Source organism: Hyposmocoma kahamanoa, unplaced genomic scaffold (assembly GCF_003589595.1).
Source record: "Hyposmocoma kahamanoa isolate Upper Pololo Valley unplaced genomic scaffold, ASM358959v1 202, whole genome shotgun sequence".
Lineage (NCBI taxonomy): Eukaryota > Metazoa > Arthropoda > Insecta > Lepidoptera > Cosmopterigidae > Hyposmocoma > Hyposmocoma kahamanoa.
In genome coordinates this window covers 15,679,938-15,697,389 of record NW_020653726.1, presented here as the reverse complement: position 1 = coordinate 15,697,389, position 17,452 = coordinate 15,679,938, and the positions used below count along the sequence as shown (strand labels likewise).

Sequence of the window (17,452 nt, the reverse complement as noted above, 5' to 3'; positions counted from 1 at the left end):
GGGCATAATTGCCTGATTCAAATGAACTGACTACACAGATTTTTTTCCGCTGAAAGTACATACATATAAAGTGGTTATAATAGATTGACGAAGGACATACTTATACAGGCTCCATTGTTCCACGCACTGGCATCTGTGATCACTACGATTGCAGGATTAACATACGGTGCCACTCTGGTTTTGGGAGCTCCAACATATAATGTTGCGGCCAATTTAAACGCCATCATTGCTGAAAAGTAAGTGCCTACGAGCCTAGTAATATAATACTTTAAAAAATTAGTAAGTTTAAAATCGTACTCTTTATGTAATAAAGTCACATCTGCAAAACTTTTTTTCCGATCTAAATAGAGTGTATTTGTTTTTCCAAACAAACCAACGTATCGGGCTCTATACTGGTCCCATGGTCACAGCTCACTAAGACGGTAAAGTCATCAATCAGCAATGTCTACCATTAAACCACCGCAGAAAGCCCGAAAAGTTTTATTATGTAAGATCGTACATTTTACCAAAATCTGATAAGCGAATATAATACACATTTTATATTTCATTTTTTATATAGTATGCATTTAAAATAAAATTTATACAATAACATAAGTAATAATTAAAAACAAAAGAATTAAAAAGTAAGGAAATTAATTCGACAGTGGAATGGTAAAACGTCTAACGTGCGTTTGGAAAATATTGTAAGATAGCGATTTAATTTCAAGAAAAAGAAAAATATTTGTTATATGGAAAATTAGAAAGTTTCAGCTTTTCGATATGACAAATAAAATTTGAGTTAATTTTTTTCTTAAAAAAATTACTTTGAATCGCTCTCCTGTAATATTTTCCAAATGCACGTTATACATTTTACCTATCCAGTGTTGAATTAAGTGTGAATTAATTTCCTTATAAGTGATAAAAATATATCAAACGTTATTAAAATCTTACATATTATATTATATATATCATCAAGTAAAAAATCATCAATATTGTACGTAATAGAATTGAGTAGCTCTAACAAATTATGCAATTTCATTATAAATTGTCTACAATTAAGAAGGTTACACACGGCGGCTTTTAGCAGCGATACAAACGTGATGCAAACGCCATGCAGTAGCGATGCAGTCGCTAATCGTTTACCTTTATACACACGCGCGATTTCAAACAGCGATACAAACGCGATGCGAGCGCGCGACTGCATCCATAGAAACGCGCGATTGCAACCCTAGACTTGGGCTTTATAAGCGCCTGCATCGAAGCAATCGCGTTTTTGTATCGATGCAGTCGCGCGTTTACAACGATGCAGTCGCGCGTTTGCATCGATGCAATCGCCTATACATTATAATCTGTCGTCGGGTGTAACCACTCTTAATGCTTTTACGGCGTCCGGTAATTTATTTTTTTAAGTCGTCGTTTTTTTGGTTTGTTTGAAAAAACAAAATTTATATCCGTATTAATTTTAATTTATATAAAATATATTAATTAAATTTTAAGTTTTAATCTTTACCTTTTTTAAATACAATTTATTCCCATTTCTTTGACTTTGAAAACTTTTAAATATTATTACGAGTAGTATGGACTGAATTCCAAACGACGTAAAAAGTAATCGTAAAATAATTCAAAGTTATTTCAAACATTATCTAATGTAACTTAGATTGTGATTATCCACTTTCCAGCTGTACAGCGTTAACAGGCACACCCACAATGCACCTGGATCTGCTATCACAAAGTCGAAGAAAGGGCCTCAAACCGAATAGCTTGCGCGTGGTGCTTGCAGGTGGAGCGCCTTGCAGCCCGAAGCTCATAAAGGACATACAGTACGAATTCAATGTTAAATCTGTTCTGGTCAGTATCATACTCATTACATATACATAATAATCCGGATTTACATTACATAATTACAGGCATAATGTGACTAGTCCATATTATGGGACGTTATAACGAACTAGTGGAGTAATTTCACAAAAATATTTATTTTTGATACAAGTGCGGAAGTTAGTCATTATAAACGAGTCTCGAGGCTTCTCCAAGACTCGAGACAATTGAAAATGACAAATCCGCAAGTGTTTAAGTAAGTTTTTTAATACATTTGCGAAAAAAATAAAAAAATAAAATAAAATAGTATTAAAAAACAAAACTCATTTTAATTCTTTGTCTGTTAAAAAATTCAGAGTACAATGGCAACTGTTGCCAGTATTCAGCCGCATTAAAATTACTATTTTAGTGGCGCGGCGCGCAGCGATCTCGCGTAATACTCACCTCCGGACATTGTTAATACTCAATCAGCCATCTTTATGGAAAATAATTTGGTATTTTTAATGTAACCCGTTGTTTTATAAAACACATGTGCAGTTTAAATAAATAAGATGTTTGTAAGTAAATACAAGTTTTAATGACGAATGACTTACGTCACAAAACATATAAATTTTAAATAAATATACAACCTCTTTAGTTCTATGCTTAAGACTTGAAACAACAGTAAATTAAAAAAAAAATGGAAAAGTAAAAAGCACTAGTGGGAAAAATCCAACTTTCGGCACGATACGAAACATATCACGTTTTGAGCAACTGTATTAAAAAATAATTAATATAAAACATCACATCATGATATTCAATAAAATCCACATTATCAAACTTTCTAGGCTTTATACGGCCTGACGGAGTCCACGGCGTCCATATTCCAGTCTTTGCCCGACGATAGTATCAACATGGTCGCTGAAACGGTTGGCTATATTCAGGACCACGTCGAAGTCAAGGTAAAATCTTACTAATACGGCATAATTTAAAAAAATATTTATTTCGAGTTCTTAGGTTTTCGCGATTGTTACACATAGGGAATGAAACTATTTTTCTGGATTTACAAGCTGCAGCCCTGTGCAGGTCCTATGGTCACGGTTGACTCAAGTCAACCGTTTTTATTTTCCAATTATAGGTTTATTCTCATTTGCACAAAATCAGAGCCCACAAAATGCAAGCAATTCATTCATATTATCAATAAAATGCATAACGTATTTAAAATCATAAACAATATTTTAAAATTTATTTGCTAGTTTTTCAAAAGTTATAAAAGATAAAGAAAACAGTACTAATACAAACATATATATTTGGATGCTATTTTTATGTATAAAAAATTAATAATGATATATTGGTCTTGTATAATTACTATATATAAAATGAGTTCGGTCAATTTTAAATTCCCCATCACCTTTTGTATTTCACGGGGTTTCACCACTTTTGCGCCGATAGCATCAAATTGTACAAAATAAAAATGTCAATTAATTATAAAAAATAGTACGTCACAATCTTTTTCAATAATTCAAAATTATTGTTCTAAATATTCATTCACACTTCACACTATATATTTTTTTAATAATTAGGTATTTGCATAAATTAAATGTTCATTTTAGCAAACTATACACATAAGTGAAAATGCAGTTTAGAAATTTTTTCATGCATTTGTAGTAGGGACGTTTTAAGTTACAGTGTAGTGTTAGGTACATGCTCTTACAGTGTAATGTTAGGTACATGCTCTATAACTAGTCTACTTGTGTTTTATATATTTATGCGCCCTTTTTGAATAGATATAGATGCTTCACAAACTTCAGACTTCGTAAATAGCGAAACAGTATTTTATATAATTCCTATGATCTTATGTCGCTCATTCCTCTCTCAACCTGTCGAGAGTACTTTCTCAATAGTAGCTCATCATTGTCCCAGTCCAAGGACTCAAGTTTGCGGCAGTGGTTGTCCAAACATGGACAGCACAGTCAATATTAAATATTTAGGTGTCATAATCGACCAACACCTCAATTTCAAACAGCATGTTGTAGCGCTTACTGCTAGAGTTCGAAAATTAATATATGTTTTTAAAAATTTAAGACATGCGGCTAGCGGTGAATTACTCAAATCAGTATACTTGGCCCTCTGTCAATCATTGCTGCTTTACTGCATTACTTCATGGGGCGGCGTACATAAAACAACACTGTTAAACCTAGAAAAGGCGCAGAGAGCTATTCTCAAAGTCAGCAACTTCCGTCCTCTCTGCTACCCTACCCACAAACTCCTAGCTGAGTGCGATGTCCTTTCTGTGCGGCAGCTGTTTATCTTGCAAATAATTTTGAAAAAACACTCAATCACTCCATTTGAGTCTAAGTGCTCATCCTACCAAAGACGACTCAATACCTTCTCTTCTCGTGAACAACTTCGCACATCACACTCTCATAGATTCTTCTGCTTCCTTGGTTATTTCATAATTATATTGTAAAAGCTAATTGTTTTATTCCTAATTAAATATAGCTATTTTGTTTTTAAGCACTAATATAATGAATCTGTGCACAAACAAGATGCTTAAGATACAGGTAATAATGTACTTAGTTTAGGCATCGCATCTATGGTAGGCTTCTAATAATTAATTGTATAGCTTTATGATTAGTATAATAATTAAGGTTTTTTTTTTTTACCAATTGTATATTAGCTTCCCTTACATTTGTTTTTGTTTTTTTACTTATATTTAGATTAAGTTGTGCTGAAATAAATTTATCTTTATCTTTATTGCGCGTATACGTTTCTTTTGGGCTACAAATGCAAATGCATCTTTGATAGAAGAGCCAATATCTCAGGTAATCAATCAATAACGAAGAATAATGCAATATAGCCATGATAAGACAAGAAATATTTTTTTATAGTAATTCCATATTCAACACAAGCGTTTGACTCTGTACAATATAGCACGTCAATATGCCGTCGTGCATCTAAGGATGCACTAACAAATCACATATTTAAATACAGCACTTTCTGTGAAGGTGATAGACGACAACGGAGTGACTGTGCCATTTGGAGAGCCTGGGGAGCTTGTCTCCCGAGGGTACAACAATATGATCTGTTACTGGGATGAACCGCAAAAGACCAGAGACACCATAGACAAAGATGGCTGGCTAAAAACGGGGTGAGCATTGTCTCAAAATGTTACCATATTAACTATAAAATTGTTGTCGTGATAGCATAATGGTTTGACGTCACAAGCAGAGGCCGTGGGTTCCAGACTCGCGAGAGTTTCTCATAAATTATATGCGAAATTTAATTTTAATTTTACCATGAGCTTTTCAATGAAGGAAAACATCGTGGTGAAACCTACACAATTAGCGTGGCGGACATAGTTTAAATTCTCGCCTGAGAGGAGACCCGTGCCCAGCAATGGCAGATGAACTATAAAAAATGTTACCATAATACATTCAACTTACTTTGAAAATGACTCTCGGCGTATTTGTTATATTCATAATAACAAAAATTTCCAATTATTTTTATCTACATATTTTTTATTTTATATTATTACCCCTCATATGATACATCTAATAAATAAATGGAGGCAGAGAGGTTTGATAAGGATGACTAGAAATATTGCTCTTATCTTTTGTCTACAAGTACTTACACCTCAATTATTGTGTACCTAAATAAAGAAACATTTTATTTTTATTTCTTTTATTAATGCCGTAAAGGGCGATAAAGCTTTAATGTATTCAAGAAACTAAGCAAAAGAATAACATAAACCCTTTTCGTAGTATTTTAACTGTTAAACAGCTTAAATGTTACTGGTAAAAGGGGTAAATTGGACACATAAAATTTAACAAAATTACATATCTAGGTCAAGTGCAAGTTAAAAATTTAATGAAGTGAAGAAAATTTAAATGACGCGTGATGACCTTAAGGACGCGTTCCCATTATGACGTGATGACAGATAGTTGTGCAGTTTAAATACATAGAACAAGGCGGTTAACTGTCGTTCACGACTTTTTTAACGTTACGACAACAGAGTATCGTGCCAATGAGAAGAACTAGAACGACAGTCCTCTGACGATAAATAAAACGTCACGACAAAAATGTGACGACAGATAATTGCAGTTTTAAACGATTCTGTCGTGCAAACGACAAAACGGCTGCCATGAATCGATAAATTGTCGTCACGATCTAGTGGGAACAGCTAGACACGACAGTCGTTCAACGATAAAATAAACGTCCACGACACAGTCACGACAGAGAGTCATATGGAAACAGGCTAGATGCAACAATCGTTCAACGACAAATAAAACGTTACGTCATAGTGGGAACGCGCCCTAAGGCACGATTGCCGAAGTGAATTTTTGTAACGACATTGTACGTGGCATAATGAACTTTATATCAATTGAGAGAATGAGAACGTACAAACTAGATAGGTACAATACGATACCTGCAGGAATTCCCGAGACTGCGTGAGAATTCTCGAGAAGACACGCCGTCAGTTTTTTGGGTCGAATCTAATTTGTACGCTATACAATTGATATAAATAACATTATGTTATGGTTACAAAAATTCCTTTCCATTCCGATACAATTCCGCAAAGTCAATTAACATAAGACAATCAACTACTCCCGACATTTCGGTATGAACATTTCATGATAGGTTTTACGTATGAACACATTTCACGATACATTTCATGATATTTTCCACCAGAGACAAGTTCACAATAAGCGCAGATGGCTACGGCAGGATCGTGGGCAGGCTAAAGGATATAATCGTGAGAGGAGGGGAGAATATCGCGCCCAAGGAAATTGAAGACTTGCTCATTACTCATCCCGATATCATTGAAAGTCAGGTAAAATTGGAACGAGATATTAAGTTATTGAATATAACGATCTTCTTCTTATCGTGCACTATAATGCTTGCTACTGTGGTGAAAAGATTTGCCAATCGGCGTAAGGTACTCGCCGATTGTTTTTTTTTAATATAATAGCAAGCGACGGGACGAACAAGTCGTGCGCCTGATGGTAAGCTACACGCCTGTTTATAACAGTTGAGGTCCAATCAGCTCTTTAAATCGCAAAGATCTGAGGCGCACTACTTCTGCGCTCGTCACCCTGAAACATAAGTTGATAAGTCCCATGTACCTATAATTTCACCAGCACCCTTACCCTTCAAAACCGGAACACAGTAATGCTCACATTACTGCTTGACGGCAGAAATAGGTAAGGTGGCAGTACTTCCCTGGACGAACTCTTTCACAAGGAGCTCTACTGCTACTATAATTTATCTTTTTTATTTAATTACACAGGGTGCGCCACACGTAAAAAAATATGACGATGTTTTACTGCCATGTTTTTTTGTGAAATTACTCCACTGCTTTCTTATAATTATTAATACAAAGAGCTAGCAGTAAGAAAAATTCCTTCGCTCCGTTTAGATTCGAACCAGCGCCTTCAGCATACTGTGCCTGACGCTCTGCCAACTGAACTACGGAATGGACCAGTATACCTTACGAACTTTTCTATGTACATGTTGCAGATCTGCTTGATACTGGTTCGAATACAGCCGGATTGAACGAATTTTTCGTAGTGTTGTGACTCGTACGATGGACCAAGATTAATCAGTTCATTAAGTCATTAAGTTACGTTTTAAGTAAAATAAGTGTTAATGGTTTTATTACCTTATTGTAATAGAAAGGATAAGTCGTTCTAAGAGATAAGAGACATCAGCAGCAGTAGAACTCCTTGCGAAGGGGTTCGTCAAGAGTAGTACTGCCGCCTTACCTATTTCTGCCGCCAAGCTGTAATGTCAGCATTACTGTGTTCCGGTTTTAACCCACCAAGTCAAGTCCCACCTGGTTGACGAAAAATTTTTCTGTGTTTTCAATCTTTGTATTCATAATCATTACAAAACTAGTGGAGTTATTTAACAAAATATCTGAATAAATACATTTGATCGTAAAGCGACATCTGCGTCAGTTGTATTAAAGTAAAGGTATCGGCTGCGGTGAGGCTATTCAAAAATCTCTAACTAGATGTCACTAGCGGCGACTAATGCCGAAAGCCAGTACAAAGATCTATAACAAAAAAACACATAGGAGAATTTCGACAGCTCGGTAACTGGACTCGTAGCTTAGCTGGTAAAAAGCAATGCTACTGTGCAGCATGGACTTGGGATCAAGTCCCACCGGGTCGACGAAAAATTTTTCTGTGTGTTCGATCTAGTGTTGGGTAGGACATGAAATTAAAATGAATTTGAGGGAATACCTCATATTAGTTAGGTAGTGGTAAGAATGTTTGCCTACGGCAATGACTCAACAGATAGGTAATATTAAGCACAGTTTCATAACTTGATGGTATCAATCAATTGGATAACTTAAGTGTTATGATATGGTATACATAAATACTAATTTTATTTAGTACTATGGTAGTATGACCATATGATGTAAAATCAGCTAAAAAGCGGACAGTGCAGGACCAACCATTGTTGCATTTATCGAAGCAGTGTGACGTGAGTGAGGCTGTGATGTGAGGTAGGGTGTAAGGAGGGACATTTTTATGACTAGAGGTGTTGTGACAAACTAGCCAAGCGAAAGTCAAAGTAAATATCAAATAATCATTTATTCCACGGGTAAAATTTTTACACTTGAAAACGTCATTTTTTAAGCTACTGCTCGTTCACTAAGCTGACCTCCCTGAGAAGAACGAGCAAGACACTCTAGGGATTGATCTATTCAGATAAACGTGCTAAGGAATACATTTTGAATCATATTTGTGTGGAATCTAGACTCACGTCGTCTTTCCATACATCTTTATCTAACACGTAGTCTACAATTTTGTAATAAATGACTTTTCAATTAAAATACTTTTAATGTAAGTATTAAACTTGGAAAATGGTATTCTAAACATATGCTCCGGAATGTTATTGTAAAAACGTACACAGTTCCCCATAGCGAGTGGTACAAACGACCTGCCTCGTGCATGAGTAACTCAACACTAGTTCGATCTTTATATTCATAAGCATAACAAAACTAGTGGAAGTATTTCACAAAAAAAATCAATTAATATACCATACATGTTCTTATTCTATTACGATAATATACTATAACCAGCACAGTCTGCAGATTACCCAACTCTTCAACTACTTGCAGTAGAACTATCGTGTTTGGGCTCATTAAATTGATCTTGACGAGTTCTTTGACTTTATTGACTGTTTGGAGTTAGTGTACCCAATGATATTATACTTGTGTACCGAAGGCTTTGTAAGTTTAAATGTTAATTTATTTCAGGTTGTAGGTGTGCCAGATGAGCGATTAGGTGAAGAACTATGCGCGGTAGTCCGCGTCGGAGAAGGCGCGAAAATCACAACACGGGACATCTCCGAATTCTGCTCAGGGAAACTGGCCCGGTACAAAATTCCTCGTCTACTCAAATTTATTGATGAATTCCCAAAGACTGGGTCTGGGAAAATACAAAAATTTAAAATAAAAAATATGATCGAATCCGGTAAACTTTGATACATTATAAATATATTTTGCAATTGAAAATTTTGTTATTTTTTTCCTTTTCTTCCATTTACCATTTTCCTTTAACTAACTTAAAACGGCGGAGGTTCTCGATTCCACAGTATTTTTTGTGTGTTACATTACTACTGTAGTATTTGTGGCATAGTTAATGAAATTAGACGTGTTCAATATTGTATTCATCGAGTATATTACCAGAAATAGAGACGAAATGTCATTTAATTTGATTGAAAACTATTCTGCCATCTCATTACTGTGACAACTACGCTCCGATTGGTTAGCCCGAGTTCGAAACAATTGACGGGTGTCGTCAATTATTTCACTTCAAATTGACCAGTTAGTTAACTTGAGCTTTGCTATAATGAACGAAAATTGCAAAATTACATATTTAATATTTAATTACCGAAGAAATGTATTTCCATTTGTTTTGTAATTAGATGTTTTACTGTTTTTCCCACACCACCGAATAGAACAGAACGGCATTGTTAGAGATATTATCTTTATTGCAATAAATACAGAATATTTTTTGGAGTATATATTTTAGTGCTAACGAGAGTTGATATTTATAAGAGCTATATATGAGTGTTACCAGGAATATGTGGCCCTTATTTCGTCTCTATTTCTGGTTATATACTCGATGATTATATTACACCATGAAGTTAAATTTTCTAATTAAATTGTTTTTTTTTTACGATTTACCGACCGCCAATATATCGCAGCTTTACAATGAAAGTACTAATAGAACATTTTTAGAAATACGCAAAATAAGATTTGAAGTTGTGACATTTCATATTATTTTATTTATTACTCTTAACTTGTACTAAAGGCCTTGCTAGTGTTGGAAAATAATGATGAAACATTCAGCTTTATAATTTCACACGCAAAATGGGCGCCTTGACGTCGAGTTGCGGACACCAGCCCGTTACACCAAGTACCAAGTAATTTCTAGAATTGTTTACTTCTGATTATTTTAATGTTTTAACAGATTAAAAATATGATTTACAAAAACTAGTCGCTCTGAGGTCACTTTTCATTATACATTTTTGTTGTCATTGACGTATTAAGAATTAAGTCTGTTTAATTTTCAACAGTTAAGTTATGGCCTTACCAAGATTAAGTCTGTGTCGATGCGACTTCTTTCATCGTCGTCCCACCTTTTCATCACCGTTTTCACTAGTTCCTGGTCTAATTGTTTTTCTTCGTCATTGTTACTTTGGTTCGTTCCAGCGTCACTCCCATCAAAATCCACGAAGAGAAAACACGTGTCCTTCAATCAAGTAAACCTAACTGCAATATATATACGAATATAGGCCCTTTTGGAGCAAGTGTCTACTTTATATTCATCCATAAGCATATTCATTGTAATTTAAATTTGGGAGTGTTTTATAGTATTGTACCTGTTTTTATACCATTGTTTTTGTTACAGCCTTTCCTTTTCCTTACTTTGTTCTTTCTACCTTCTTACAATAAAAATGATGTGGTCTGAGCCTTCTCTTGATTTTCACCAAGACAAGGCAACGAGCCGCTTTAATTGTGAAAGAAAGTCCTTCCTGATTATTTTCGGAACGAAAATGGCTCAATTCCTAATCCGTCACATTTTGGCCAGCAGTGATGGCGTGTTGACTTTGTAAATGCAGATTCAACGCTAAATGCGACGTTGACATTCGATTCGAGCTTCGGGTCAGTTTCAGATTAACAAACCTTATCAACAACGATTTTGAAAGTCATTTTATGACAAACTATTTTTTTACATTGATTCAAAATAGGACCAAAACTTAATGTCAAAGTCAAATAATCTTTATGTCATAAGTAAGCAAACTACACTTGAAATCGTCATATTGATTAAACTCTACTGCTCATTCGTAAGGCAGATTCCCCTGAGAAGAATGAGCAAGAAACTCTACGGGTTGCTCTTTGTCAATAAACATTTCTACACATTTATCATTTACAATATTTATTTCAAACATCATAGATCGAGATTACCTGCAAGAGTTAAATGGATCACTACCACGGATTTTTGTCATCCGTAGTACACAGAAGCTTGTTCTTCTTGTGGAGTCAATGATAAAAACCAACAATATATCAATGTTATACGTATTACTTTAGTCCAGTAAGAGTGACCTCTATGCCCCAATCCGATGCCTTTAGCATTTCTTCGCGGGTGCAACTGGTCGGACAGAGTGCATATGACACAGTTTGTGTGGGGGATCCGCAATGATTTTGAGTCAGGCTAATAAGTCCCCATTTCGCCATGTTGTCTCTATATCGACATGATATCGACCAACTGAAGCTGTATAGTAAAGTTTCTGTTTCGTTATAGTTTAAAACCTCGTGAATGGCAAATTTGGAATATCAACCGGAATTTTATTATATTATAAAAGCGTATACATTGGCCCTTCAATGAATTTGTGACTTTATGAAGACGACTGTTAAGGACAGCTAGTTTATTTTTAGTGCTCGTTTTATGTTAATTACTTCAACACTTAATTTCACTTGTTTTGAAGAAAAATATTACAATCTGGTCTTATTTACAACGACCGATCGCTGCGTAAATTTTTTCGTGTATCATAAAAAGTCACAAGGTTATCATAGTTTCAAGTTTTGTAATATCTGCAATTTAAACCGGGCAATATCTGCATTTTTTTTATGCGCACGTTCTAGCACTATCACACGCCAATAAATGTTTCCCTCGCCGCTTTCTTCATCCGCCCAAGCATGTAACACAGTGCGACCGAATCTACCGACCGAAATCTAAAAACATCTAAATTTACAATTTTGATGCTCCTCATTTGTTTTCGTTTTGATTAGTTTTACAGTCGCTATGAGCTTCCAGTGAGACGACCCCAATACTACAAATTTTCTTGAGATTATTATACTGCACTGAGATTATATTGCAATTATGATAATATGGCAGTCATGGCATTCATTTATTCATTAAGGGCCTATGCACACGGCGTATTTTATACGCGCAGTCGACGCGCAGAGGACGCGCTGACGACGCGCTAATGACGCGCGTTAACGGGATTCAAACGAGATTCAGTTGTAGCCAGTAAACTTATGCACATGTTCATAAATTCATACGCGTCGTAAACGCGCATTTCACCCATGTTTGTGAAACGGGCATTTACAGCGCGTACTCTCAAGCGTACAATGGCGTCCGTCGAGACAAGATCTGACTACTTACGCTAGCTTTATTAAGTGATTTTAAAAATAAAAAAAATGTCTTGCGGCTCGATGTTTGATTCGAAGCAAACGCGCTTCGAACGCGCGTTTGAATCGATACAAATGCATCAATCTGCTTTTCGCCCGTAAACGCGCGTTCAAAGCGCGCTTGTGAAACACGCGTCGTCTGTGCGTATAAAATACGCCGTGTGCATAGGGTCTAACTAACGATCGATGTTTCCTTACTAACACTACCGTGGAAATTACTATGCATATCTTAATTTTTATCTAATTTAAGCTGGAATTTGGTCTCTAAATTAAATGTACTTTTTATGTCAAATAATTACTAGACTACGTCATCGACGTGCCATTGAAGAGAGGTGTATAGTAGTGTACTGGCTAGCCACTGACAACACTCTATCCATACACAACTGGGATGATTTAAAATTGGCAGACCGTGACCCTGTATTGATTGGTTGATGCATGTTTTCTTTGAATTGATTTTTTTTTTTGTTATTCTACTATATTTCATTCAATAATCTCCATTAGTACAAGATTTAATGTCCACAGGGTCATGACACGACGGCAATGGCATTGAGTTTTATGATAATGCGGGTGGCGAATGAAACTGATGTACAGGTATGTCGATAATTCCGAGAATTTGAGATAAGAGGTGGATAGAGGTAAGTAGAGATAATTAAAATCTAAAAACAAGTGTCTTACCCTGCAGTAAGTTCTTATTCGCAACTATAAAAATTAAACAATTTAAAATTTTATAAGTTTCCATTTTTATTTTTAATAATATTTGTTACATTATGTTATATTTTATCTCAAAAATTATGATATATAACGCAAATTACATAAATAACGCAATTTTTTAAATAAAATATAACAATGCAATTTATGAGATAATACTTAGTTGTCATATGTGTATCATATTTTGTATTATTATAAAATCGATTATGGAAATATATTTTGGTAAACCTATTATTTATCCCGAACTTCTTATAATGTGGAGGTTTAGTGTCAGCATAACCAAACGCAAATGCACACATGTGCCAGACAATCCCACCAGTTCCTGTGTCAAAATTGGGAATTCCCTACACTATGATATCAGAACAACCAAATCCACATCCTAGAACACCCAGATCAGAGCTAATTTAGAAAAAGTTGTTTCTCTAATTAGTCCTACCAAAAGACGTACCCGGGGCTTTCTCATTCAGTAGCAGCAGAGCTCCTTGTGAAAAAGTTCGTCTAGGGAAGTACGGCCACTTAATTATTTCCGGTTTTAAATTGTAAAGGTACAGGCGAAATTACAGGCACATGAGACTTGTTAACTTATGTCTCAAGGTGACAGGCGCAGTGGCAATACCCTCCATATCATTGTGATTTCATGCTCAGAGTGGCGCTGCAACTGTACCGGAACGCATGATTTGTTCGTCCTGTCACTTGTTATCATAAAAAAATACACAGTTTTAGCCACTTGGTCATCGAGTTAGTCAACACTAAAGAGAGAAAAACAAAGTTTTATTGGATAGCCTCTATCCCTTATCGTCTCTATCGCCCACGCTGTTAAATTTATCTTCTGTGCAATTACGTATACTACTAAAGTAAATAAACAATTTTAGAGGAAATTAAACGACGAATTAACTCAAATTTTTGGATGCTCATCTCGTTCACCGACATTGGAAGACCTAAATGCTATGAAGTATCTAGAATGTTGCATCAAGGAGTCCCCTCGGTTGTACCCCAGCGTTCACTACATGACGAGGTACTCCACTGAGGATATTGTGCTGAGTATGTATTCACTTCTTTATATTTAATTAGCCTGGACCCCTAGTTATAATTATTTCTCACTGTTTCCAGTTTTCTGCTCCCATTTTCCGTCTTTTTCTTGTGTAGGTCTTTTAAATGTTTCTTGCGTTGGTCTTTTTAAGGTGGAATTCCCTTTATAACACAAAATAAGTCCATTTCAGGGTACTTAACTTGTTTACAACTTGCTTTTCTTTTGATTTTTTTTATACAAATGTAAGTGCGCATTTGATCTCCATCTCACCTGATGGAAAGTGACGACGAGGTCGACGATGGAGCATGCACACCTAAATAATGCCTACTCGCTCTCGCCTTGAAAAGGTCCAAGTTATAACGTTCAGGGAACACGTCTGCAGGCAGGGAATTCCACTCCATAGCCATTCGCCATATAAATACGTGGAAATGTTTGGAATATCCACAACATAGGGGTGGGAATCAAGCCTACGTCTAGTCCCCCGATGTTGGAAAAGGGAAGGCGGAATTAAATCGTGTAACTCCGTCGCACACTCTCTCATGGATTCAATGTATCTGCCAACGTTCAAATTCTATCAATATACGTTTAGTTTAATAATAAACTAATAATAATAAGTAGAAACTTATGAATACGTGAATGAATAATCTATGTGTGTTTAAGGAAGTCACCACATTGGTCGGTTTGAGCCGGTTAGAAAAACTATTTCCTTATTGCATGAACATAAGGCTTTTTCTAAGGCTCAAGCCGATTTCGCGTCGATTAGTATAGTGATTCCCTAACCCATTGGTCTAAATTAGTTTTTACGTTAAATGAGTTAAACTGTGATCCTTTCTTCCAGGCGGTTTCACAGTACCTCCAAGTGCAATCTTGCACATTGTGGTTTACGATTTACATCATGATCCCGAGTTTTTTCCCAACCCGGAAGAATTTACCTGAAAGATTTCTACCAAAGAACACTGCAAAACGTCATCCATATTCTTATATACCGTTCAGTGCTGGACCAAGAAACTGCATTGGTAAGTCTTACTTTATGCTTAGAATCCTTAAAATAACTTGTAACACTTTAACGCTAAGAAATTTTGGAATGGATGGAGAACACCCAAACACAAAACTAGGGTTAGCAAAAAATAAATCCTCCTATAATAATATTTATTGACGTTACCGACGACGTTACTAATAGACCTTAATCGAACGACGTAAGTAATGGCGCATTTACATTAGATCGAAGGTTGCCTTGGCTTGCTCGCCGAAGACAACCTACCAAGTGTAAACACTGAGTCGTTTGACGACCTTAGCTAACTGCCGAAGTCGTCCGAGTCGACTAGGTGTAATCACAGTCGGACAAATCGCTCGCCTCCAGTAAGCGACACGGTCAAACAAGTTTCAACGTGTCGGCAGCTTCATCTTTTCGAAGTACTTGTTCTTGAACGCATGCTGAAGAGGCAGCACTCGGCAAGGGGAGGTAGTCTACCGAAGGCGTGTATATTACTATAGTATATATTGCTATTATTATTTAATATTACTAACCCTGTGTATATTACTATTTTCGACTATATTGTAAGTTACGTCCAATTCGTGATAAAGAGAACGATATAAGGTCCAACAAAATTGGCTGACACTTTCAAGGGCAAATTCTGCTATATTAAAATTAAAAACTTTTACTGTACATAAAATTATGATCCATAATTGATCAAAAACAGGTCATTAAATATCGCTAATGCATTGTTAATTTTCGTGTCCTGAAGTTCATATAACAACATTGTCTAGAGGACACAAATGCCTCAAAAGCACGTTTTTATTTAAACATTACATGATAGAAGTTTACAAATGTTTGCAAAACAGCTACCTGTTGTAGTAGTACGCCAATACTATTTAAAACAATACGCAAATAACCTTAAAAATAACCTTACAAAATTATGCCTTAGGTCAAAAATTCGCCATGCTACAAATGAAGACAGTGATCTCAAGACTTGTGCGAAAATTCCGGCTAAAGCCAGTCACCAAGACGCAAGACGTGGTCTTAGTAGCCGACTTGGTGTTGAGGCCGAAGGATCCCTTGTATGTCAAGTTTCGACCGAAAGAGATGACCGAGCCAATAACACAATTTATAGATAACTGTATCCGTAGTGATAAAGCCACAGAGGGGAATAAACTTTCGATAGACGGATATGTCTAATGGACGTGATAATGGAAATAAATATTACTTATTATTATAATATTTACTTACCAATCTATACTACGCCGCTAAGAAAGAACTCTTTATTCAGAAAATGCGAAATATAGTTGTACGGCTTAAATATACCTATATTTTCACCTCACTAGCTCGGAAAGGCTTTCTTTCTCATTAGAAATGTGCGCGCAAAAGCCTTTTATCCACGCTAGTGTGGAAAAGGTTTTTGAAGTTCGAACTTGACGATGGACTGTGGTGCACCTAACTTTTTCTTTCGATGAAAAATAAAACATAAAGACAGGTTCAAGTACGCAATTTGTCGTTAACTACTTATTTGTGTAATACAAATCCGTTGGTATATTTTATTCGTATTATTGTGGACATTAAATTGACAACGTTAACTAATTACGGTTACCATGCCGGACTGCCACGCAGAGGTCCCAGGTTCGATTCCCGGGCCGGGCGAAATATTTGTATGACCTACACTTATTTCTCTCGTGAGTTTGGGTGTAATTTGTGGTTGTCTATGTGTGTGTCCATGGCACCCGCGACACAGGGTTTCCCTAGTGCGGGGCTATATTGAGTGTGTGCGTTATTATTATTATTAATTTTGTTTATTAAATTATTTTAATACGTAAACTAAAATAATTTCTATAGTCGCACAAAATTATAAGTACAAGCAAGAAAAAGAAAATTGATGACGTGTAACTTTTTGTTTTGATTAAAAGAACTGATGTTTTATAGTTCAATTGTTTTTCTTTCATCTACCATTTTTCTCGCTATAGTGAGGTGAAAAGTTGTGTGTTTCGCACGGCAGCAAAGTTGTTTTCTGTCTCGTGCCTTGAAACCCTCGCTACGCTCAGGATTCTGTTCTTAAAGCGTTCTTCGCTTGCTTAGGTTTCAATACAAGTACTCGCGTCAAACAAGTTTGCAGCCTTGCATAACAAATAACTATATTGTTTATTAAAAATATAAGTGCGTATGGACCTCAATCTCACGTAGGGTCGACGATAGAGCTTGGTATTATTAAAAAAATTTACGCCTAAATAATGCC

General features: G+C 35.8%; 1 protein-coding gene and 1 pseudogene across 1 annotated transcript in view; both read left to right on the top strand.

The window, feature by feature from the left end:
• Positions 1–9,291, top strand: part of LOC113227155 (acyl-CoA synthetase family member 2, mitochondrial) — a 60,582-nt gene extending 51,291 nt beyond the window's left edge. The window contains exons 3-8 of the mRNA XM_026460033.1: positions 84–236; positions 1,659–1,827; positions 2,625–2,738; positions 4,785–4,927; positions 6,469–6,610; positions 9,047–9,291. Coding sequence (XP_026315818.1) covers positions 84–236; positions 1,659–1,827; positions 2,625–2,738; positions 4,785–4,927; positions 6,469–6,610; positions 9,047–9,274 — 949 coding nt within the window. The 3' untranslated portion in view covers positions 9,275–9,291. The remainder of the gene's footprint in view (positions 1–83; positions 237–1,658; positions 1,828–2,624; positions 2,739–4,784; positions 4,928–6,468; positions 6,611–9,046) is intronic.
• A 2,114-nt stretch (positions 9,292–11,405) lies between these two features.
• Positions 11,406–16,794, top strand: LOC113227154 (annotated as a pseudogene).
• Positions 16,795–17,452: the final 658 nt, after the last annotated feature.